The sequence below is a fragment of the Spea bombifrons genome, chromosome 10 (assembly GCF_027358695.1).
Source record: "Spea bombifrons isolate aSpeBom1 chromosome 10, aSpeBom1.2.pri, whole genome shotgun sequence".
NCBI lineage: Eukaryota > Metazoa > Chordata > Amphibia > Anura > Pelobatidae > Spea > Spea bombifrons.
Genome location: NC_071096.1, coordinates 7,633,611 through 7,659,735, shown reverse-complemented (window position 1 = coordinate 7,659,735; position 26,125 = coordinate 7,633,611). Strand labels below are relative to the sequence as shown.

At 40.3% G+C, this 26,125-nt stretch overlaps 1 protein-coding gene across 7 annotated transcripts; it reads right to left on the bottom strand.

The window, feature by feature from the left end:
* Nucleotides 1-1,901: 1,901 nt before the first annotated feature.
* PPP6R3 (protein phosphatase 6 regulatory subunit 3) lies at nt 1,902-25,641 on the bottom strand. Of its 7 annotated transcripts, none has more exons than XM_053449486.1 (27): nt 25,298-25,641; nt 22,681-22,818; nt 21,510-21,639; nt 19,117-19,349; nt 18,751-18,937; nt 17,867-18,004; nt 15,950-16,015; nt 15,369-15,481; nt 14,407-14,520; nt 13,898-14,027; nt 13,328-13,480; nt 13,074-13,223; nt 12,906-12,970; nt 12,423-12,538; nt 11,918-12,003; nt 9,995-10,081; nt 9,423-9,520; nt 8,869-8,923; nt 8,000-8,130; nt 7,196-7,317; nt 6,536-6,686; nt 5,924-6,021; nt 5,036-5,180; nt 4,536-4,553; nt 4,139-4,255; nt 2,762-3,270; nt 1,902-2,728 (listed from the first exon to the last, which is right to left on the bottom strand). In XM_053449486.1, exons 3-26 carry the CDS (start codon nt 21,519-21,521, stop codon nt 3,219-3,221), a joined length of 2,637 nt encoding a protein of 878 aa, XP_053305461.1. In that variant the 5' UTR covers nt 21,522-21,639; nt 22,681-22,818; nt 25,298-25,641; the 3' UTR covers nt 1,902-2,728; nt 2,762-3,218. The 7 variants fall into 7 exon arrangements, with proteins under 7 accessions (XP_053305461.1, XP_053305463.1, XP_053305466.1 ...); XM_053449488.1 differs by having other exon boundaries at nt 9,423-9,502; XM_053449491.1 differs by having other exon boundaries at nt 9,423-9,469; nt 25,298-25,640.
* Nucleotides 25,642-26,125: the final 484 nt, after the last annotated feature.

The following is a 26,125-nucleotide window of genomic DNA, read 5'->3' as shown; positions in this document are numbered from 1 at the left end:
TTATACGACATGGACTTTTACATTACACTAATGATTTACTAATCATATTTATATTTGCAGCACCCGATGCCGCTATGTTAGATATAATGAGCTTTAAAGTCACAGGGTTGGCTAGGATTGCTTGAGCCATACAGCTTCCCGTACAGAAAAAACAGGCAACAAAATTCAAGGTGTCACGTAAATACCCCCGGCATTTTTTTTTTATATATTCGCATTGAGTCCTTTATACCCGCTCCCTTTAAGACATAAGACGTGTTTCCACATGCTCCATATAATTATGTTTCAAGATGTATCTGCAGTTGAGTATGCTTAAAAAAATGGTTCATCCATCCAAGAATTTGACTAACCCATGGACAATGAAGCCAATCTCTGTTGACCCTGCCTGCTAAGCGAGCATCTAACTGCTTGAACATGCAAGAACAAGGTCAAAGTCTGCGACACTAAAGTGACTGCCCCGTCAGTGACTCCTGTTAGAACCTTTTATCTGCTACCATCAGGACTGCAGGGCAGAAATACAGGGACTTCCGTGCAAACACAATGCTACTGGTAGCGCATGTCATGTAATCTGACGGGGCGGCACAACCTTCCTATCCGCTACACTGTTAAAGATTGAGATGTCGTTGCTCAGGACATAAGCTTCTTTTGCCCCGGCACGGTGCGAACAAAAATCTACTACAGGAAGGCAAACGCGTCGCACAAGAACAGAACAGGAAGCTTGGAGTGTTGCAAGCCCTGAAATGGTAACTTTGCCAGACCCACAGCTTCTCTTAAAGATTTATGTGTGGCGTTAACTATGAAAGTGTTAATTTGCAATAGGAAAAAACAGTGAGCAATGAACAAGATTAATTCCGGCTTACCAAATCATGTTACCTGTATGCTAAGGCAATGTGGTGCGCTGCTACATGTGACCGCGTGGAGCGGCGGCGCCCTCTGGTGTCTTTTAGTTTTATTTAGAATGAAAGTTTGCTCCTTCCACTAATACAAAATCATTCGCCCCTCCAGGATTGACAAGTCCTCTAGGAATAAACCCAAATGTCCGAAGATTTGGTGAAATGAGAAGTGGAAATGAGATGGACGGGGTGGGGCAGTAAATAGTTATGGATGCTCAAGTTTTGTTTTTTGCCAGATTTGTTACCACAATGAAAAACATTTAACGTCTTCAAAGCGGTAGAGACGTTTTGTAAATAAATACATAAACCCTGACACCCCCCCCCAAAAAAAATCCATTTTAATTAATGTTGTAATGCAACTAAATTGGAAGACCAATGCAGATTTTGCTCCAGTAGTAAGAGGATTGACAATTAATGGGTTTTTTGTGCTACAGTTTATCTTCTCACTATTTATTAACGCTGCTAATGCTTCTTAGGATATTTTTTTTTTTTTTTTTTAACTCAACAGTGCAGTCACGGCCATTCCCCCTCCCCTCAAAACGTTCATACATGTTGAGCTTTAACACGCATGTTTATTGTTTAACTTCGGGCTAACCGAATCCTCCGCAAACTTGCGGTTATCACAGCTCGCAGGTATACCCACCCGATTTCCACATATCCGGCTTGCGAGGCTTCTCTTTGGAGCCGACCACCTTGCAGAGCTGCCCTACCTTTAAAAGCAGTGGAGCCGTTCGTAGTTCCCACGCATTCTATCTACAAAAAGGTCCTGATCACCTAAGCAGCACATGCTTAAGTTTGCTTCTCTTTCTAGTCTTCGGAATCCGATACTTTTTAACATGGGAAACAAATGAACAGAATAATGCCGACACCTTCATGTTACTGTTGGAGTGCACCTTTAAGAGAAAATATACATACACATCCATTCAATCGCGTGCACACACTCACACAAATGAAGAGTTAAAACTACATAGAAAAAGGGTATATTCTAAAAGTAAAATATGAAGCAAGGAGCATAGTTTTCATTTTTATTGTACTATGCAATGTTATGCTTAGGCACGTTGCATGGGAAACTACTTCTAATATTGTTGGCCACTGTTCAGCTTTCTTTGTTTTCTTAAATATCGGTCAGGGAAGAGATCTCACAACAAACAACCTATTTAGGAACTAAAACAGGATTTAAACCTACAAAAAAAACAAAAAACAAAACATGTGCAAGAGGTGGATACTAGCTTTGTACCGGGCTGTGGCAAAACATTGCTTTTTTTCCTGCATCAAGAAGGCAGACTGGAGATTTAAGTATAGAAACCTTATAAATTACATAGAATCAACGTCCATAATCTCTACCTATGTACAAACCAGTTAAGGGAAAAAAATATATATATCATTTGTATACACACAACTCTGGTTTAGAGCTTTGTATATGAAAAACATGTCAGATCAGAGCTGGAACAACTGACTCGCACACACAAAAAAGTGAAGAGATTGCACACGCAACTGTGCGGTAATTAAAAATTAAATGAAAGGTACAAATGGACAGGTGAAAATGGCCGAGGAGCCATAAGTTTCGATACTCTGGTTGCTCACTTATTACGCGCATAAAACAAGACAGAATCTATGGCTTTACAATAACTATCGCCAGCGCTGCATCAATAAATATCTTAAATCTCTACTAACAGACATTTGTTCTGGAAGAATCAGGGGGAAAAATCCTAATTAAACTTTTGAAATGATTAAACACTAACAGGTATACTTTTCCATTTTTTTGGGGGTGGGGGGGTAATTTAGCTAAAAGGGGGTTAATTGTTATTGTGAGTATGCAACACATAAGTTCATGAAAGCTGACACGTCAGCATGGGGGGAGGGGCACAAACCTCATATAGATAAAAAGGTGTATGAGAACTGGTTAATACTTTGGTCACATGAATTGTCAAGATACGTTAGATTTGTGTATACAATTTATAAAAACTATTTTACAACCATCTGAACCATAGTATCACTATTACTGAAGTGGTGAGTTCTTATTTCACAGGGCACCAATTTTAAGAACAGTACAATATAAACATACACAAAAAGTCTTGTTTGTCGATGTGCAATTTTTTTTTGTTTTGTTTGTTTTTGTTTTTTTACACGGCTGAAGTCTGTACAACACCTTAAAGTCTAAAAAGAAAATAAAATAAAAAAATATAATGCTGCTGGTCCTGATGCCTTGCAACGTTAGTGCAGCAGCAATTGGCATTGACGGGGTGTTTGCTGAACTCTTCAAGTAACACCATTTAAAAACCCAAAAGATGTCACTTTCGTAGTCTTGAACTAGCAGTGGGTATCGCATCATACAGGGCCGTTTGCAGAAGCTCCGTCTAGCACGATTTGCTTGGGAGACCTAGAAATATTAAGCACATGAAGATTGGTTAATGCATTAGGATGCAGTCAAAATGCTGGACGTAAGGTTGGAACTCCCTGAAATCATTAAGCGTTACACATAGCTAGGGCTGCAACAACTAATCGATAAAATTGTTCGATTAGTTGAATTGATTTTATGGAATATAAGATGAGGGCTTTTTCTGAAAAAATACCCCATGTTTTATAATCCAGCCTCAAATAGAGATCGGACTATAACACTTAGATCCCGATCCCCCGCAGCGCTGCAGGGGACCTGGATCCTCCTCTCTGGCAGCCAGTGAATGTCTGCACGCAGACAACTTCCGCTGCTGCTGGGGCTTCCATGATGGCACACCGGCGCTCAGTTATAGAAGCTCTAGCGAAAGTGCTGGCCAGCAGCAGAGGTTTGTCCACGTGCATCGCAGAGTGGCACATCGCTGGGATTTGTATCCCATATCTAGGGGTTGGAGTGGAAAGCCTGTGCTCAGATGTGCATAACTGGGGGGCAGGTTGGGAAATATAAAGAAATGCATTTTTCTCAGATTTTAACACCCAGTTTGCTCATTAAATATTTTTGGGGGGATTAATTGGATAAAGGAAATATGTAATCGGTCATCTAATCGATTGTGAAAATAATCGTTAGTTGCAGCCCTACACATAGCATTTGCTTTCAGGGTTTTAGACCTTATGGCAAGGAGTATCTGGGCTCTACACTAACCAAGATGTTCCTGGTGCAACAGTCTGGACGTACCAGTACGTCCTAAAGGCACGGCTTTTAAGGATATACCAGCACCTGCTGAGGGGTGTAAAATGTAGGAACAAAAATAACTGAAAAGATTGACAATAGATGGTAAACAAAACATACAAACCTCTGCTCCGGACTGCTACTGTTGGGCTGTATAACAGGTGAGTTTTCCATAGCTGCATCAAAATTCTCAACATATTTACAAGCTGGATCATGAGAGGTAGACAGTTTCCCTTCCTCGCTGTATTAAAAAAAAAAAAAAAGAAGAAACCATGATTCTTTTTGACAGAACTGAAGTTATGACAGGATTTAAAATGCAATCATGCAAGGTCTATTAATGATATGGGCCAAAGATGAGGAACAATAAACGGAGTGCAAAGGTTGTTTTTGCAAAATTAAGATGTCCCAGAACAGTCTTAACATAAAATACAGATGCGCAAATGCAACATGATCGTTCAGGAAGAGAGGGGAATGTATGGCCTGCAAAGGTAGTGGAAATATCCATTTACGTGGATACATACCAATAAGATTTCAACACTCTGAAGCCAAGTGTGCAAAAAGAAAGAAAGGAGAAGGAGGAGAAGCAGGCATAAAACAAAGGTTTGTTTTTCCAACCAAACTACAGCGTTCGTTAATTAGGACAAATGTTTAGAAATCCACAAGTTTAAAAAAACGTCACACGTGATAGTCCCTTTAAAAAGGTACAAAGACAAGAAGGACTGCATATGAAAGCCACTGGACAGTTTATTTGTACCGGCATTCTACAAGATTGATTTCCTTAACTCCATTCGAGACTCAAAAAAGCTCCCGCAAAAAATGGAAGCTCTTCGCAAGTAGTTCCCATCCTGAGAGAAAAGCCAGCATGGCGGCGCCTTAGAATGTGAACTTATTGTAATTACATGATCCCGCATAGCCTTGTATTTTATTTTATAACATTCTAGAAAGTATCCAGTATAAGATGAAGTTTTTTGTACTCTTGAGGAAAGGAAGGGCTGCACATGATTCTCATACGCGGCATTACCTTTTAAAAACAGCAGTCTCTGTTTTGGCATCTACAGTAAGGCTGAGAGTTTCCTTCATGCTGCCATTCATCACAGTTTCAGTCATCTGATCTGAATTCTCTATTTCCTCTTCTCCATCAGAGCTAGCATCCATTGCCACGGTAACTTGTATATTTAAGGGAAAGAAATAGTAACAGTTTAGCACATCAGTCAGCACTGCTGTAAGTCTGCATTTAAAGCAGGAAGTATTAAAAGTTTTCCTAGCACAGAAATGGCAGATTTTCAATACAAGCGCAGGTTACTTGAATCAATTTGAGTCATAACACTGCCAAGGACGTTGTGACAAACTGAGGTCAGATACAAGTCCTGCGTTTTAAAATCACTGATTTAAGATAATTTAATCAGTCCACTACGATCCTTAACACCATAACTCTTAAGCCAACTATGATGTAATGGATGGAAGAAAGGATCAAATTTCTAATTCAACTTCTTCTACTTGTTTATTTTTTGTTTCCATGGCAACCAGAACAGGATTTCCAAAAACTAAAATGTTGGACGAATTTTGGCAAACACAGAGAAAAAATTCCCCCAAGGCACAAAGTCCAACACACGTGTGCTAAAGTTTGGGCTTAAAACTAGGAAAGTCCTTCTTTTCCATGAAAACCGCTGTGTAACATAATTGCAAAAGGGGTTTCCCAACGATCAATGGGTCCTTTAAACAAACTTGGATCAGCGAACAACGGGCCACTGGAACACAGGAGCGATGGGAGTGATAAAGGGCCTCTGTACGCCTAAACAGAATTTTACATGGCGTTTCTTACAACAGACACATTACTAAAACTGACAAACCAATACATAAGCGAGCCTTGAAATACACATATACACATATCAGAGAGAACACCATTTACTTTCAGTTTGTGCTGATGCGTTGACACTCAAGGGATCCGTAGGCTCTGTGCTTGTTTCCATTTCAACTGGGGAGCTACTTCTTGTAGGGTCTTTTTGTCTAAAGTAGGGGAAACTTATATTAGAAAATCACAAAATTCTCAAAAAAAAAAATCCATAATATGATCTCATTCAAGCGCAACTGAATTTTTAACATGTTATGGAAGTGTTAACACAAACACGTAGCTTTGCTATTTTTAGGGTCAGTGAACATTATTGATGTGTGACCATTGAGGAAATCAGCATGACGTAAAATATTAAGCGTCAGTAACTAAGCACACCGTGGCAATCAACAGCGATGAACACTGTTCCAATTTGGTAAAATGGATACAGATGTTTCAGGTAATATCTGCAAGATAGACAGTAAACTAAAGGGGCAAATGCAGAATATAGGACAGGCCTGCCAACTTAATCCTACTCAAATATTAACTAACCTAGCACTGAGAAATAGGAGTGTTGAGGTTTCACGAACAATCCCCCAAAACATGCTGCGTTCACGTCAGGACTATAGTTCATTGTACTGGCATCAACTTAGACGTGTGCGAACGTCATGTTTCATTTGTTTAAATAGTTACCCAATAGAAGCGAAGTCTGAAAAAGAGGCCCAGCCAGTTTCCTTTGTTGGCATTGCTTCTTCTGTGCTCCATACATCAGACCCCACAGAATCCAAGGTGGCCACGTGTGCAGTATCCATCGGTATATCAAAACTTGTTGGCCAGTTGCTTGCTAAAGGAGAACAGACAAGCAGCCTTTAAAACACAAGCCTTCATTGTGGTCGGGGCTTAAGGCATGGGTAACAGTGTAAGTAAGAAAATGATTAAGAATAGGAAGTATCAGACAGTATGTCATAATGAAGAAAGATCAGGGTGTTGCATTGGGGAAAAAAACTAGGCATCAATGAACCTAGGTACAGCTGGCAAGACGGCAAGCCTGTTTAGAGGGCTCATCCTTAGAGGAATAAAAGGGAGTGGAGGGGAGGGGGGTTCTGGCAGAATGAGGCAACATCTTGGGAGGGCTGGGTGAGAGGGGTTTAAATACAGCCCCTCCCAGAAATTCAGACAATGCAATTTACAAGTAGACAAAAGCACAAATTATTCCAGAAACATTAAGCTTGATTGGCTTTCAAATGAACCAGTTTGGGCTCAGAACATTCTTTATAAAAAAAAGTAGCAAAATCAGGTAAGTAATGAAGCCTTATTTCTTAATGGCTCCAACAGATGATGCATTAATTTTACCTTCATTTGCATCAACATCCATTTTGTCTTCCTGGTTTACTGTGCTCGATTCAAATAGTCCCTGTTTAGTAGAATCCTCCTCTTCGGAGTCTGTGCTTTCTTCACTGTCTGTGCTTCCTGAGCTGTTACAAACATTTATAAAATGGTTAGACACAACACATTTTGCATACACTTTATTTTTTAAGTAGCCCAAGAGAAGATTTATTCTCTTTTGGAGCATATGCACTTTTTTTTATGAGTTGACCCTTTAAATTGAAGGTCACAAGCTTGTGGGGCCACAGAGGTCTCCTTTTCAGATGGAAACCATGAAGATGAACATAGTTCACCAAGCTGTGCAGTAATAGGGCAACAAGACCCTCCATAATACTGTAGCAAAAGACCTATAAGGCAGCAGCTTGCAGAACACAAAGAGAAGAAACAGCAGAGATCGGTTCAAGGTAGAACTGATATTTTTGCTGTGATACTATGCAAAGGCGTGAAAACCATCACAACCATCTATGGTAACCTTCATTAGAAGTTCTCGTGTTGGTGCAAGAATGACGTTTGTAATTTACATGTGCTGTTGCGCGTTACTAAATCTGTTTGTGCCAGGCATGACATACAAGAAAAGAGACTGTCATAACTTCTTAAAAAAGAAGAAAATTAGAGAGAAAAAAAAACCACACCAGGAGGAAGTATTTTAGTTTACTCCTCAAAGAGCAGCGAGCACAGAAAGCGTCTGGCAGTAAATCCTTTCAATCAATTAGTACCCATCATCTGGAATATGGCAGGCCCCGATATTTAAGAGATGTTAAGGTTCCACACCTTGACCTTCTTTGAGTTTCTTGGGTGAAGGCCAGGTTTTTCTCTTCCCAGATGTCTTCTTCGTCAGACCCACCATCATCAAACTGCGGTATTCTTTCCTTGCAGCATTCTTCAAACAGAGTTATGCTAGACTGAAGTGAGAACAAGGCACATGTTACTCAGTTTTACAATCTCTACAACAGAACAGCTATAGTCTGCCCTGCAATGCCTTGTCAGTATTGGCTAGAAATTCACAGAACTATTAACAAAGATTTGTACTACATCATGAGTTACAAGGATCAACAGAGAAAACAGGCAAAAAAAAAAACTAAAACCTCCTCTTGTGGCACATGGATTAGGTTTTACAATATTTTTAAATGATACCCGATAATGCAAAGGACTTCTGACATGACCCTATGGCAATAAAGGGTACCAACCTAACAAAGTTCCACACTTGTATACATACTCCGCACATTCACAAATACATGTATAACACTGCCATACATTGGCATTATTTGGGATAACTGATAATTGCATGTGCTGTTAAGCAATTATCCTTTGCACCCTTCCTTTCCATTGTTTCTTGCAGCAGCCTCCTGCTAAGGAAGTGCTAAAGTGAAAAAATGCAAAGGAAACCCATCTATAGTTTCCCTTTAATGCATAGTATGGAAGGCTCCATTACAGCGGAATCCCATAAACACCTTCATGGGTTAAAAAGAGTGTCCACGTGTACACCACAAACGGATACCCTACGGCAGCACTGCTCTTTACATAAATTATGTAAATTTTTTACTCCAGACACTGTTTAGAGTCCATTCAAAAAATATACTTACGCAACTCAATCTCAGGTCACAAGACAAATTCAAGAAAAACTAGACATGTATACTCACACTCTCATTGGCGTTAATTGAGAAGTTAATGTCCGAGACCCGATCAAAAGCAACACTGAAACAATGAGAGAAGATGGCAGGCAATAAAGGGAATGAACAATCCAAGGCAACACAAATCTACACCGTAAATTGGCAGCCAGTTTGCTGGTCAACTGCTGAGGTATAAAAAGGAGGGCAAGTTGTAACGTCAACAGACCCTTAAATCAAAAAAAGCATGCATACTGCCGAGAAAGGATGTTACGCTGAAAAAGACTTTGAAACAGACACTTGACATGTGCCAGGAATATTTGAGCACGGAATTTGTTTTTTTTTTATTCATTTTACATTCTCGAAGGTTGCAGCAGAACTCTGAGAAGAAAGCGGATTGTTTTACATTTTCAAATTGCAAGTCCTACAAAATTTGATGTAGAGAAAGATGCCCATCACCCAATGTTAAATTAGTAACAAGGATGTAATCAGAACCTAGAATCAGTGCAGAAACTATGGTTAGAAGTGTTTAGGGATCCAGCAGCAGACACCAGTATTAGAGAAGAAAAAGTATAAAAGATACTTACTTCCCGATATCATCCTGGTCAGCAAACTTCTCATCGTTGAAGCCAAACTGGTCAATAAAATTGGACGTCATTTGTTGCATCTGATAATCAGAAAAGGCCTGGCAACCCCAGGACCAACGACAGTGGTATAATATTTATTCTAAACTTCACCTGAAAGTCTAACTCATGCTTGTTCCAATATGGTTTAGACAGAATACTAACAAAGTAGGGCTTTATTTCATGCGAATAAAAAGTCTCCAAAGCCTTAGTACAAACCGATTTTCTGCTAAGTGCAGAGGTAATGAACAGCCAAGAACTACGAAATAGGGGGATACCAAATAAAGTGTGTCTTGTATTAAAATACCATCTGAATAGAACAGATCCCTGGCCTTCTTTGGCAAGTTAATTCCACAGGATTTACATTTCCTATTCAGAAGCCCCTCTTTTTCCTGGCATGTCCTACGAGAGCAGCCACTTTGCTTCCCATCCACAGACATGACTCAAGGTGAGAATAACGCAATTAAATGCTTAACACCGTTTAGTACCGCCAAACCATCCAAAGAAAAGTAAGCCCTGTTGGCTTTATAGCTAACCTGCTGAATAGAAGAATCTTGAGAAAAGCCAGGATCTTTAAACTCTATGTCATCATCACTAGAGGAGTGGATGTGCCGAGTTGTTACCTAAAGGAAGGGAAGGGGGAGAAAAAAAAAAAAAAAGTTACACACACAATAGAATTAACGGTTTTCAGTCTGATTTGGCATTTATGGCAAAAAAAAAATTACAAGATGTGCCACTAAAAGTGTTAGTCAAAAAAGTTATAGTTCAACGTGTGCTTTATCTGCTTTTACAATATGGTTTGCAAGCCTGCTGACTCGCCTACTTATCACTATCTTCACATGCAGACATATCTTTAGCAGACGGTGTTTCTCCTGACCACGATAGGGGTTTTCAGGCAGATAGTAAAAGGACTCACATATGGTTTAAGTCCTTCAATACATCTACTATTATGAAGGTACACGAGTTCCCTGCGGAAATCTGTTACACTGCCATCCAACACAGCCTCCACTATTCCCGGATAGAAAAAACGTTCACCAAAACACACTAGGGGAATCAAGAAAACCTAGATACGATTCACACGTTTAGAGTCAGCTGCTAGGTTTAGGGCTGAAATTTAAAAAGTGTGGCTTTAATATTTTAAATATTTGCAGTAAATTAAACATTTAAATTTTCCTGGTGATGTAACACGCAGGGAGTCTACCCTTCAAATGGTAAACGGCCCTTATTAACACGGAGGTGGAAAATACCCTATATTGTCATACTGAATCGGCCACATATATGTCACCCAGATATGTCAAGCTTTAATATATTGAAACCCCGACATTCTATAAGAGGCTCTGCCGTGGGAAAGTCGCAGTTTACAGACTGCTGCTTGTAATTAAAAGCAACACAGCTTTCCGGAACCAAACACTTAATTAAATCCGGAACAAATATGGGCCGCTATAGTGGGGCTATCAGCGAAAGTGAACTAACCATTTAAGCAGCTGTAGGTTTAAAATACCAGTTTCTAACTGGTACACAAGCCAAGAGATGTTCTGCTGGTCAGGTTACTAATGTACTTTACAAAACACCAAGGAACTGGCCGATAGAAAGTCCTTTCCCATCATGCCATGTTCTCCTGACATGGCTACCTTGTTCAGAGTACTACATTCTGCCAGAGGTACAAACAGCCTGTGTGAATGCACCGGGGCATGTGGACAGCCCAACTCCATGTCTGAGCATGTCAGAGATGGTCAGTAGGACATTTAAAGCAGGAATTTTGTGTAAAATAAATAAATGCCAGGAGAAATCAATGAGGTACACATCCCCCAAAGTATCCAGGGATGAGTGCAATGGTTAACTTGGGGTTTTCATATCGCTGACTTAAGTATCATTCATAATACCCGACCTAAGGTGTCAAAAAGAAGCCGCAACTGACCAAAAAGGATGATCAAAAGTAAGTAAGTAAGTATGTATGCATGTATGTATGTACACACACACGACTGTCACCTTGGGACTTGTTAATCATGTTGGGCAAGGCCTAAAAGCAAAGTGCTGTATGATGTGATTTTTGTATTACATACCAAGCGTGACCAAGAAATTGCACTCTGACAAGGGTCTGATGCATGGCGTTCTGTGCATGGAGGAAAGGGGCAGTTAAATAGCATTGTGTGTGTGAGGATTAAGTGTAACGTCTGGCACTTACACTAGCGATATCTACACCTATAAATCTCTCTATGCACACTTTACATGAGAAAGCTGATGTTGAAAAAGAAGCAAAAAAAGTCTGTCATTTCACCAAGTGAAATTTTATTTTCCAGATTAAGCTGGAAGATCATTTCTACCAAAAAAAAAATTGAAAAAATCTTAACAGATATTAAAAACATATTTGCAACAAGCAAGCCTACATCAAAACAGATACCATACACTCAGTGCAGATAGGAGGTATGGAGAAACCAGGTATGCCTCAAAAAACCTACTAGATCTACAGTGTTCCTCTTGTTGGTCTCTGCTAAGGAACCTGCGCAGAATGCCTCCCAACTTTCCTGAGTTTCATTTGGTAATTCTGCAAGATGAAGAGGAAAAGAACTTAGTCAAGCACAGTTAAAAAGTAACAATTAGATATCAAATCGTGCAATGAATAGTTAATTGCTAAGTTAAAAAGTGAATAGTGCAATTGATATATTGAGTAGGAGGAACAAAGCTTACCTAGCTGCAGAAATGTCTACTTAAAGTATATTCTTAAAATGGCCTGCACAATGGTTTATTTTTGATGCATAAAACACTCCCATAACTGTACTCTTTAGCACTAATTACCTCTTCTACAACCTTCATCTTTTCTTGTTCAGAAACACTTTAAGACACACTTGTACTCCAGATTCTCGTCACGCTGAGAAAACTTAAGACCATTCTTATCTCAAACATTCGCCAACATGCGATAAACTAAGAGCTTAGCCACGGTAAAATGTAACAAAGAACACAAACCTTTCATATACTGATGCGCCAGTGCACTATTTGGTCCCTTTTCAATACTGTGAGCAATGCAGTTGGCAATTCTTGTCAAGTGCCCCATGTAGCCATATCGCTGCCCTCCTTCAGATCTGACAGAAACAAGGAGCAATAGGTAACTTAAGCATTGGTTGAATAAGGAAACCTCAATGTGTTTCAATACATCTTAAAAGATAAGGAATAAAGTGAATGACTCAGTTTCATGTCAATTATGGATCGTTTCACATACAATCAACTTAAATAAAACAATATTCCTGATCACTATACAAGCTACCCTTATGCAGAATATAAATATGATCATCAATGGCACACTTTATCCCAAACATTAATTTTATAATAGGTGCCTGACATAATATGCATAGGTAATGTAGTAATGCTACAGAAATACATGTTTGCCACTTAATTTCTATGTAAATCCTTCCATGGCTACTGCCACATTAAGCCAACCAGAAGACTCACTGTGTTTTTTCATTCATAGCCCAGGCTTCAAGTATTCGATCTATTATGCGGCATTTTAAAAAGAGCTAAAATGCAAGAAAAAAAAAAAAAGTTATTTCAGATAAAACTCAATCGCATGGCATATAAAAGTATTACACGGTTGGAGTCAAGAAACCACCAGATACATACATGTTTTAAAAGGATATGGTCTCCACTTGCACTCTGATCACTTATAACACTTTGGTCTACTGTCTCGCCAGGACCAGCAAGAATCAACGCAATGCAGATCTCCACTTGTGTGTGTAGAAAATTATTCCATGTATATTTGAAAAACATATCCTGTTAAAAGGAAAGAAACAAAAATTCATAGATATTCCACTCACTCTTGGCAAATGAGAACGGTGGCCAAAAAAACAAACAAAAACAAACCAAAAACTACTTACCAGAATAACTCCTATAGTGTTCAATTCAATGAGCTCCAAGTTAATGCTGTGTGTGTTTGTCTGCAGCAGACTTGCTATGAGCTTTATGACATTTAGTCGTGTATTTCCTACAGGGGGGTCTAGTACTCCCCAAGTCGTCTTCATAACATCAGCCTGAAAAACATGAGAGCGTGGGACCACAGTATAATTTTCAATTATGTAGCAGGTGTTTTTAAGGCATCAAATAACTAAAATCAGAAACACTGAATCATCAAAAGGAATTTTTGGGGAAAAAAGTTGGGGCTTTTCTCAAACAAGATTTGAAACAGTTTCATCCAGTTTAAAAAATGATTTTATACAGAGTCTATAATTTTTATCAAACTTGACAGCTATAAAGCCAATAGGTCTGCTTTAAAATCAAATTTATACAAATTTCCCTATGTGTAGTAATAATCCTTTTAGGATAACAGTAATCCTGTTCAGATTTAATTCATTTAAAAATTGTTAAGTAAGTAGCCTTTTATGTGTGGAAAGACGTTGTCTGAGTTAGCTTGGAAACCCAACAGAACAGCAGACAGATCAAAGTATTACCTTTGGATGATCCAAAAGAAGCTGGTGGAAATTAGAAAGCTTTTCTTGGATGGCCGTCAATACAGTTTTGTTGACGGAAAATGCAGAATGGCCCATGCCAGGCGGGCAAAGATCTATGTGTCCTTCAAACCTGTAACAAAAAGCGCACAGAATAGATCAGCATCATGGTCCATAAATCCCACTATGCCAAAGAGAATGCAAAACTTGAACTGGAGGACCGCACAACAGAAAACCCTTTTAATATATGCCCTGCAAAGCAGTGGGTATGAGTTTTCCCTTATCCGGAAAAAGACTATTTGTATGTGTGCTTGTTTAATTTTAAATTTTGTATAACACACACGCACCGTCCACGAACAGAAAGGTACATTCACAAGCTGCAGGAGCTGTAAATGACTTACTTTCAGGTCATGGAAATGAATCAATGTGATCACTAGATAAGAATTTCATGGGTTAATATGTGGATGTGTGAGCAAAGATGCCTAAGTGTGCCAGGCTTTTTTTAAACTTACGCCGGTCTTCTTGTTTCTAGTAAAGTAAGCAGTATTTGGATTGCACTGACAATTGCAGATTCATTCTTCTCTTTCAAAAATATGTTTGATAATAGTTGCTCCAAGATTTCTTGTCTGGAAGGGAAATAAATAAAAAAAAATAAAAAACATGTTTGTATCACAACCAGAGGTCATTAACAGAGGAAGAACGCTTAGGGCACAATAATATTTGCATAAAGCAGGTATAAGGAAACCTTAACTATTTAGAAAGCCGTTTTTATGGACCCGAAAGCAGTACAATGTATCATGACTGTGTAATCGGAGACCTGTCGAAGTTAGAACAGCTAAACATTGACTATGAAACTCTCAAAGTATAAATATATTAATCTGGCTAGACACCCAGCCCTCTAGTTTTCTAAATAAAATGGTATTTGGGAGAAATCATTTAAGGAATGAAGACCGCATAATTGTGTGACCATTAGTTAACATGTGCAAGTTATGATAAACACAGGTTTAACATGTGTAATCTGAAATATCTTTATATTACATTTAACTCAGTAAGCATTTTATTAAAACAGGAAAAAATTACAGGACTTGCAGTGTTATGTTTACAGTAGTTCACTGGTGCTAAACCCTAAATCGTAGGGCCATAAGCCTGAGGTTTTACAGTTCTTCACAAACGTAGGAAACAGTATTACTGTCCAACTAAAACGTGACTGTCCAGCGGATTGTGTCTGAATATGGATATAGAAAAAACTTCCACATTATGCACAATTAAGCGTAAAAGGGCATCCATACATTTTGTAAAACTGTCCTTAAGTTCTAGAGGAGCCTTCTAAAATCTCAACAGGATACCTCACGTTCATACAGGTCTTATATTATCAAGAAGTTAAAAACCGGGAAGTCTTAACCAAGCGAGGTAAAGTATATTGTTCAGCCAAAAACAATCACTCTGTCACTAAAAAGCACCCAATAAGACTTACTTTTCTAAAGTGGCAAGAAGTGGGTCTGGTTCAGAGCCGTTCTGAACCTGTAGCATCTGATCTCTGCTCAGACGTATTATCTCACAGAGGGACTGTGATGCATTTGAATGCCTCTGAACGGTAAAACAAAAGAAAATGTTACAATTAGAACCCACAAGAAGTATAAATAGAGATTTTAATTTTTTGATATATAGTTGCAAGACACACAAAGTGTTTTATTAGGCATGCCGAGGTGTGGGAGTCACCGAACAGCAAGACCAGTACCTTTACAACTAAGATTTGCAACGGGGACCCTTTCGGATAAAGGTTTCCTTTCCTAAAGCAACGACAACTCCCACAATGGCCTTCCAGCATGTCCGGCAATAGCCAGAAGTCTTAAACTTCTTTATTCAACGACTGGTGTTACCAGTTTGCTTTGACAGCGACCACTGAACAAATTCCTCTGTCTAGTCTGTCTGAATCTATATGTAGGCAGATAGGATTGGCAAACTAGCCAAGTGCAGATTTTATGAGATTCCTCGCATTCAAGACATCAAGTCTGTAAACAGCATGCAGCATAAGGGTTACTTAGCCTAACATACATCTTCATCCTGAGAGGGGTGAACAATTTCTACAAGTCTCTGAATTATCTTCTCTTCATTTAACCACTGAAAAACAAGAACATGTTTCAAAATAGCAAACGTTAGCTCATAAGCAAAGCTAATTAGCAATATGAATTATTTTGTTTCTATATTTTTATTTCAGTATGATACAAAGCACAAGACAACACAAGACGACTTGCGGAATATGGCTACTGCAATACATGACAGATCTGCACAGGCCAAAGGCAGCTGGCTTCAAACACCTCTGTCATGGAGTTCATAGAAGTAATATCACTGGGGAATGTCTGCCTTCATTATACTGCACAGAGGCAACTAAAGTTATGGATTCTGATGGTGGTGGGATATGGGGAATTGTTTTCTCACCCGTAATCCTGTTTTTGTCACATAACATGTTGAATGATATGTTTAGGGCTGCAACTAACGATTATTTTAATAATCGATTAATCGGCCGATTATTTTTTCGATTAATCGATTAATCGGATAAAAAAAAACAATATGCAAATTTTTCGTTTATTTAAAAGAATTTAATGAACTGGATGTTAAAAAACAACTTAAAATTTACATTAACATTCTTATTTTGTTATGATGTAATAAAAAACAATATTTTCAAAGTACAAGAACCCAAACACAATATCTATGAAACAAAATAACCCCAAACATTCTGAAAAGAGGTGGACTATTACTGTTCAAGAAACTTTGCCCCAGCACTTTGCACTTTGCACCCAGCACTTTGCACCCAGCACTTTGCACCCAGCACTTTGCACCCAGCACTTTGCACCCAGCACTTTGCACCCAGCACTTTGCACCCAGCACTGGCACTTTGCACCCAGCACTTTGCACCCAGCACTTTGCACCCAGCCCTGGCACTTTGCATCCAGCACTTTGCACCCAGCATTCAGCACTTTGCACCCAGCACTTTACACCCAGCCCTGGCACTTTGCACCCAGCCCTGGCACTTTGCACCCAGCACTGGCACTTTGCACCCAGCACTTTGCACTGTGCCCCTGCACCCAGTCTCTAACTCTGCCCTGCACCCAGCCCTGCCCCCACATTCTGCCCTGCCCCCACACTCACACTCTGCACCCACTCTGCCCTGCACCCACACTCACACCCTGCCCTGCATCCCCACCCCCACTCTGCCCTGCACCCAGTCTCCCACTCTGCTCTGCACCCACACTCACACCCTGCATCCCCACCCCCACTCTGCCCTGCACCCAGTCTCCTGCCCTGCACCCCCCACCCCCACTCTGCCCTGCACCCCCACCCCCACTCTGCCCTGCACCCACACTCACGAACCGCTCTGTGCGAATGGAGCCACTCGCACAGAGCGAACCGCTCTGTGCGAATGGAGCCACTCGCACAGAGCGAACCGCTCTGTGCGAATGGAGCCACTCGCACAGAGCGAACCGCTCTGTGCGAATGGAGCCACTCGCACAGAGCGAACCGCTCTGTGCGAATGGAGCCACTCGCACAGAGCGAACCGCTCTGTGCGAGTGGCTCCATTCGCACAGAGCGGTTCGCTCTGTGCGAGTGGCTCCATTCGCACAGAGCGATTCGCTCTGTGCGAGTGGCTCTGTGCGATCCGTGCACATAGACATGAAGAATACTTACCTCCGGAACGCGTCACATCCGTCACGTAGCTAAAAGAAGGCGGAGACTGCAGAGCGTGTAGCAGAAGCGGGGAACGCTCGCGGAGGTAAGTAAAAGGAGCCGAGTGCTCCAACAACGAATTGATCACTCGATTAATCGATAACGGAAATCGTTATCGATGATTTCCGTTATCGATTATTATCGATTTTATCGATTCGTTGTTTCAGCTCTAGATATGTTACAAAGAATCATAAGCAGACAAGGGTACAGGGATATAAATTCTAAAACATTTATTGAAATACTCACATTAAGGACATCTTGCCTGAGTTGAGGTGGCTCAATACATGTGAGAAGTCGTAGCAGCAAATCCATAATTGCAGAAGTTCCTATGTGTTTAACTATAAGATTGACAAAATCATCTTTTTTCTTTAAAAATGTGACAATCTGCAAAAAAGGATTAAAATATTTATCATCAAGCAACATTATCATATGCACCTGAGACACTACAACAATGCATGGTACTTAAAGTGTCTCGATCAGAAACTCTCTCCAAAGCCCCTTGGTCCCAATGCTCTGCACCCCAGGCAACTGGATCGATGGTACAATGAGCCTTACTTGGACTAGAAGTCAAAGGGGTAGAGAACTGGAAACACATGCTTCCAAGTTTGTCAGTGCATGTGTACAAATACTAATACACAGCAAGCAATTCAATCAATCTGGCATACACAATTAAAAAATCAAAGTGTGCTTTCTCCCAATCTGGTTCAATACGGTCAACCCATGTATGATTTCAAAGGACTCTTATAATGTAATGGGGATGCTACTGCAGCATAGCTGCTTTTAATTAAGCAGTCAAAATTTAGCTGGTCTCCTCAGCTCCAAGCCACATCGCTATGACTGCAGACAAACACATGTTTCAGACACAGCAAAGGTCAGCTTTCCCTGCTAGGAAACAGACCAGTGCTTTTTATCAATGCCATAGAAACAAGTTCAAAGTTCTAGCAGTCTTGGGTCATAAATGACACTGAGGCACATACACACTGCTGTTGAACGCTAGATAATGCATTACTTTAAAGGAGTTAGAGGCTCCTGGATCAAAACAATTGGTGTATTCGCAAATTAGCACACTGTTTAAAGAGAAAATGTCAGGTCAATAGTGACATTGCATATAGATTTCGTGTTAAAGATACCTGTTCTGGTTTCCGGCTTATTAAAATACTTAACACTTTGCTGAAGAAACTTGCAAGTAAAGGGTTTAACGGGGAATCATTTAAAAGGAATCCATACAATCGTTTGAGTAAAGACTCATCTTCGCCAAGTCTATCATTTATCTGTGACACATCAGATGTTAGCAACTCACAAGACAAGTTGGGATACCTGCAGCAAGAAGGGTGGAAATGAAAAGTTAAATCAGATCACTTGTCAGAAGTCTTCTCTTTCCTATCAAAGTTTACATCTACTTTGCCCAACCTCACAGCCAGGTATGCTAAAAAAATGCACATATAGTTATGTTAATCTATAGTTTTCATATAAAAGTGAATTTCGAATAATCTTACTTGTAACGCATTTTCTCATCCATATCTTCCGGTGGCTCCTCAGTGATGAAAGTCACTAGGTCTTCCAAACATTCAGCTTTTAATAAAAATTCCACTAGCTTACGATTCTGAGCCTTGCACTCCTGCAGAATATCCTCCTCATCCATCAGCTCCTTTAAGGTTACCTCATCTCTTTCCAGGAGGGTGTCTATGTGAGATGAAGAATGCAGGTCGAACTTCCAAAACATACTTGGCTGATGAGAGAAAGAAAGCAGCATTTGAAAGACTGAATGTAGATGATGAACCAACAAGCTTATCAGGCCATTTACACTCATGCCAAATGGATCACACACAAAAAATAATTTCGGAAGGGTTCGTAGACACAAACTAACCAAAATTTGCAGCAATAATAAAATTAACAAGACCCAGTTCCTCGTAATAAAGCCTAGGAGTATTTGAAGCCCCTGTAATTGCCTCCAAGTATGTTGGTAAGAGTTGGGCCCTCGAGCATTTGAATTAGAAGTTTAGGAAGTGCGTCTGCAATCAGCCAGCACATAAAGGCAAAATCCAATTATGTTTCTGTGCTTAACTCACTTCCTTGCCATTTGCTACAAGTATTAAGATCCAAACGGGAACGTAGAAAACTTAATGGGAAGGAATCAGAAAATCAAATGCTGAAAGGGAATAGTCATGCCCATTTTTTTTGTTCATGAACAGTGTTTGCTTCATCATCAACATCTCAAGTTGAAGCAAGCAGCAAAGACAATAGTTTAGTTGCTAAACTTGCAGAAAATGTAGCAAGTGAAAATGTTGCCATTTAAAAAAGGTGCTGTCCCACCAAGTGCAGGTAAGCAATAGGGACGCACCGATATATATCGGTGGCCGGAATATATCGGAAAGAAAAGGGCATTATCGACAAAATGTCGAAATAAAAAAACTGCCGAAAATAATAATCTGCAGGGGCCAGGCTGCTTACCTGTGCGTCTCGTGTACTAGCCTGGACAATCAGTAACCCGGCAGAGTCACATGAATGCACGTCACATGACTCCTCTGCCCTCCTTCTTCCCCTGCAGAGGGAAGGAGCCAGGCCCCTGCAGAAGTCTGCAAGTTAGAGATCTGCAGTTTAGGTAAGGGGGTGGGGGAGCGTGTATGAGCAAGTATGTGTGATAAAGGAAATGAATGAGTGTTTGAATAAGCAAATGAATGTTTGTGAATGAGTGTGGAAGTGTGTGCGATAGCATAGATGTGGAACTGTGTGTGTGGGGGGGGTAGCATGGCATAGGGAACCTGTAATCACACCCCTATCATGCCCAGGTTCTAGCATGTACTGGCTGCCTGGGCATGATAGGAGTGTGATTGCTGTTAATATTGTTGGATTTTTCTGTCCAATTTTGGTGTGTGACTTAATAAATGTCATTAAATAAATATCACACACACGATTAACAGCAATCACACTCCTATCATACCCAGGCAACCAGTACATGCCAGAACCTGGGCATGACTTAGCATAAACCTATAATGCTAAGTCAGCCAGTACATGCTGGAATCTGGGTATGCTTGGGCATGATAGGAGTGTGATTGCTGTTAATCATATATATTAATGTTACTGAATTTTTGTCCAATTTTGGTGTGTTACTTTTAATAAGTTTTTTATTTTATAAAAGGTGTGTGGTGGGGGGGTCGTTTTCGGTTTCAGCCAAGTGAATCCTGAATTTTCGATTTCGGTCCAGAATTTTCATTTCGGTGCATCCCTAGTAAGCAACATTAAAAACATCCCCTGTACTGGTGAAATCACTCCCAAGAATTAGTTTAATCATGTAAATGCAGATTTTGTTTTGTAGGAACAATTTAGATGTCATGTGGCGATAGGTTTTTTGCCATATCACAAACAAAAAACAATCAGAAATCTTAATTTAAATTTGTGCTGTTTGTTATTAAACCTTTTATTTTTATGTTGAACCTAAGCATATTTTCTAAGTGGAATAGCACCTTCAAAGAAAAAAGGTTTTAGCGATTATAAAACAGCGCAGGCATCATCAAAGAGTTATTCATTTGACTTGCTCACGTGGCTCCATGGATGTTACTGAACACACACAAAATACATATAAATCTCCCAAAGGTCCTTAAGCATGACAGTAGCTTACAGGCACTCTAGTGTTGCCAGTTACATTTCAAATGGTGAATATTACCTTTTTAGGTGGGTTGTACAGCTAAAAATGAATTAGAATCCTTTGGAAACAGTCTTATAGTAGTTATGCCAGTAGCGGAGAAACAAACATTTCATGTGCCAACTCCCACATTTAGTCACCAAATAGTGCTGTTTTAATAAACTGGTCTAATTAAACTGTAAAAAAGGCATTATTGGCTAACGAGTTAAACATAAAATTAAAGGCTGAGAAACAAAAGACTCGTACTACTGCAAACATGTTACTGTGAAATGTCAGAGCTTTTCTCCGAGGCAAGATGACATTAAGGGGTTCTCATTCAACGGGGCAGGTGAAGGCACTAGATTAGTCCATCAAAATCCAACAGAAAGCAGGGACCCTTGGAATAAGGAAAAACAAGATTGTGAAAAGTGCCACTATAGAAACTCAGATGAGATTCCAGCTTAGTGCACCAAAATATTACAGCTCTATGAGTCACTGTTAAAATACTTAACTTACAGAAGGATGCAATGATGAACATCAATGGCCTAACATAACTATGAAGTTTTATAGAAGAAAAAATAAACTATGTGCTTTGGATATTCCTCATATCATACATTTGCAGGAGATAGTTTCTACACGCGTTGGCACAGAATGGGAAAAGGTATTCATTAAAGTAGCACACCCAGTGGGTATTTTTAAGCAAAAGGTGACATACTAGCATTTGCTCTACAAGATCCCAAGAACCACATCACAGTCAGTCCTAGGGATATAATCAATGCTAAACTGGTCTGATCCCAGAACCCAGGAACTAGGTAGGATCTGAAGACCTTGATATAGCAAACAAGCTGGGCCTATTACATGTAAATGAAGCATTTTATGTCCAGAAAACACGTTTACGGGAAGTGCAACACTTACAAAACCATTTTAGTCCAGCATGCTTTATTTTAGGTATAAAATATAATCGGCAAGTGAGTTTTAGATTAATCGTGTATGTTTGATAAATCAATGGCAAGCAGGGCATGATCAGCCCCATAAAAAATGTACATGTCTTTAACCATGTTTCACCCTAAAATAAGCACCTTGAGGCCTGTTTGGCATGTAGAATTGTCAGAATGACATACAGTTGGATATTATGTAATGCTTATTGTGTCTGTATGACATTTTTTCTTATTTGAGACAAATATGAAGGTTTTTTGGTTTTGTTTGTTAAAATCAGTCTTGAACCCTACGATTTGTTAATTGACCTTTCCACATTGTTTTTTGGAGGCTTTCCGCTAACACCCTGCCTATGCGCCAACGTTCTTGTAAACAAAATGCTTCATTTTGTTTCTCAGAAGAGTTTGATATTTGCTTTGTCTGTTGCGTAAAAAATAAAAAAAAAAAATAAAAAAAACTCAAATAATTAGCCATTTAAATATGATTACTAAAATTAACTTACCTTTAAAATGAGATTAAAACGTTAAGAAAATAAAACAAATCTTAGCTTGTGCAACTTCTGGCCCATTACAGGGTATCCTGATCTACATCAAATGTTTAAAAAGCTTTCACAGGTACAGCAGGATAGCCAGATTCCCTCCTAAAAGAAAAAAAAAAGATGATTTCTTTAATAGGAAGAAAAATTAGAAGGGACTACAATTGCGATTCACTTCAAAACCAGGAGCAATTGAACTATGGCTGCGGCTTTCAGGAACTTGTGAATATTCTTAACGGCCACCTGTTTACGAACACAAACATTTAGCACACCCCTGAAATCCATACCGAGAAGCGGAGCACATTCTACCTGGAATGCAGTGTGTATTTCAACACGAAACCAGGGCTGAGGTGGACATTTCATAAGTGGCTAAAGCCATATTGACTCGAGAGAACTCCAAGGTCCTGAAAGGCTTATGAAACGTATCAGATTTTGATCGGCTTGATGAAAATGTATCACATTCCACTAATGACTCCAACGACCCTCTGAAATGGCAACCAGCTATAGTCACATAAGGCCTAGAAAGGGCAGTATCCCCCAGTCCCGGCATCAACACTAGCCTACTATTAACCTCGCCTTTCTCATATGTACCGGCCCTGTCACCAGACACGCATGGTCTGTGTTCAGGTCAATACAACATTTGTTACTTAGAAAAACCTACTCCAGTTGTCTGCTAGAAAAACCTAGAACAAGATGACGGCTACCAATGACTGCTACTTGTAGGTCTCAAGTCCAAGAATTTAGTTGTAAAGGAATCCTTATATTGGGCCAACCGTCTTCACTGATCAACACACGGTAGCACAGGTACGGTATCAACATTAGAAGTGTCCATAAACTACAGACAGTAAATGTTGACACATACGCACCCATCAAACCCAAGATGTCGGGTCACCATGACACCACGTTTTAAAAGTATCGAAACAGGATCAAAGGGTGGCTTGAAATTCATACATCCAGCGTAGTAAAATTTGTCCTTTTGTAGCACGTGAATTGCAGTGTTTTAACCACAGAGAGCAATGTTGTGCCAGGGCCTAGTAAGGTACTTTGATAAATTCAAGCCAGCAAGCAATAGAGAATATTAAATGGAAGACAATTCACTTTTACACCATTTAATATGCACTTGGTTGATGAATGTTTATTGGGAGACTGTAAGGCTCTGTAAGACAAAAAAGATCATTTACAGTAAAATCACACCAGATTGCCCGTGTTAACGAGCCACCACCTGCAGCTTAAATGCCACATCGGTGCACTTATTACATTCATCGCGCGCCGGCAGAGTCCGTAGCACTTCCTTATGCTTTCTCATGTACCCCAACAGCAGCAAATAGAATGGGTTTCAGTTAGAGGATTCCAATTTAAGTTATACCAGCACATCAATAAACTTCACCTATACAATCAGCAGAGCGCAGCACGCATCCAACGGCCATCACCAGTACGTATTACATAACAGGTCTTGGTTCCGGGCCGGGCCACCCCAGGCAGCGGTTTATTCACTGAACCGGGAATTTTGCAAAAGCCAAACATCGCACGTCCGCAACAACTTTTCATTTCGAACAGCAAAGCACCGTGACTTTCTCCTGCAGAACCTGCCAAGGTGGCCATGTCCACAGTATCGAAAAAGCCGCCAGCGCCAAGAAAGCCTTTCCTCCAAGAAGAAACACCCCAACGGCCATTCATTCAGCCCAAGAGAAGGGCAAGAAGAAGCGAGTATGTATTATGTGTAGAAAAATAAGGCATACATGTAGAAAGAAAAGGGAAAAAGGGGTTTTAAAAACAGCACGCATACTATACAAAGGGCAATACTAAACACTATATATTACTGTACCAAAAAACGTTAGGTAAACATGTCATTACAATTAAGCAATCAGACCAATAAGTAACCCACAAGTCCCAGGAGCCACGGATCCCAGATTTTATAATAAGATACATTTCATTCTTTTGTTGCTACTTCCAGAGGAAAACAAAGTTGTAGATTAATAAATATAATAAATAACTGGCCTGTATATTTTACAAATGTCTGATCCAGCCTCCAGCAGACATTGTAGCAAAGTCACAGAAAGCTGAAGTTATCCAGCCCACTCCCAAAACATGCCATAAAACTTCAAACAAGGCACCAGTGACGTCAGCAGGGCCCAAAAACATAGTGTGACCTGTTACCTTCACAGAGGGGTGAGGCCTACTAATACCACCCCCCCTCCTCACCCCACCAGCGGTGACACAGAAAATTTAGACAGGAGCACTCGGGGAGCTGATTGTTTACTGTGCAGCCGCTGAGTGTACACGGTGTTGTACACCACGCACACTGACAGAGTATAACACCACATCTGACAGGAGCCTTACCACCCTCACTCCGCTCGGGATAAGCGAGTGCCCGATATGGAATGGCCAGCGTTCAGTAGTTGCGTTATAGAGGAAGCACTCCCCTCCCTTTCTTTCCTTCCATGTACAGCACTACTATGGAATGGAGGAGTCCTGCGCCCCCTCGGAGGACAAGTTAACCGGTCACCGCGAAGCCTTCACGCGAAAGGCCCAGACTTTCAGAACACGTATAACACGGAATAGAAAAGCCAAAGCGAATCAATACCTGAAGTGAATAAACAACCTAATCCAGTCAGGCGGGAAAATTGCTCAGCACTATAGGCGAGTTTTCAAGATGGTGGACATATCAACTCTTCCAAACACTCCCCTTCTCCTTCAGGAGAAGCACGCAGCCAATCATTTTCAATGTCCCGCCCAAGACTTATCGAGCGCTACAGGGAATGGCCGAGAGAGGTGTCTTTCGGTAGTTCCCGCCCGACTGCACAATTGCTGAGGTCGCAGATTGGATTTTTAGCTTGTCAATCACTTGGTTTGTCTCGCGAATATGCCGGCGCTGTGATTGGTGGAACGGCCACGGAGTCAAACTTTCAACCCTGCCAATAGCCCGTTATGGTCGGAGCAGCTTCAGCCTCCAAGGCCATAGCAACAACCTTACGTCATTTAGATCGACACCGAACTAGCCCAATCGTTGAGCACTATTTCACCTTCTGCACCAATAGTTCTCAGACGTGGACTCTATTTTCCCACCAGTACCCGAGTACGGAAGGCGGGATATTGGTACGCTGTTTCGGGGCAGAAGTAAGGGGGGATGGTTGGTGCCCTGTTGCTTAATTATCCTGCGTTGTAAAACCGTGATGTTGTGAATGCGGAATCACCATGGAACAAATGACGCCGCATTCGTATACATTTAAAATGCAATTTATTAGAATTCTATGCGTTCTACAAGTAGACGAAAAAGGTATTTTAAGACGCTTTCTTATTAGTGGATATAATCTGTGCCTCTTGGAGCAGTGGCGTGTGTTTAATATGGTGACGAATATTGTATGACGTGCGGAGGCAAGCTCAATCCAGAATCTGAGGCGTGACCCATCAT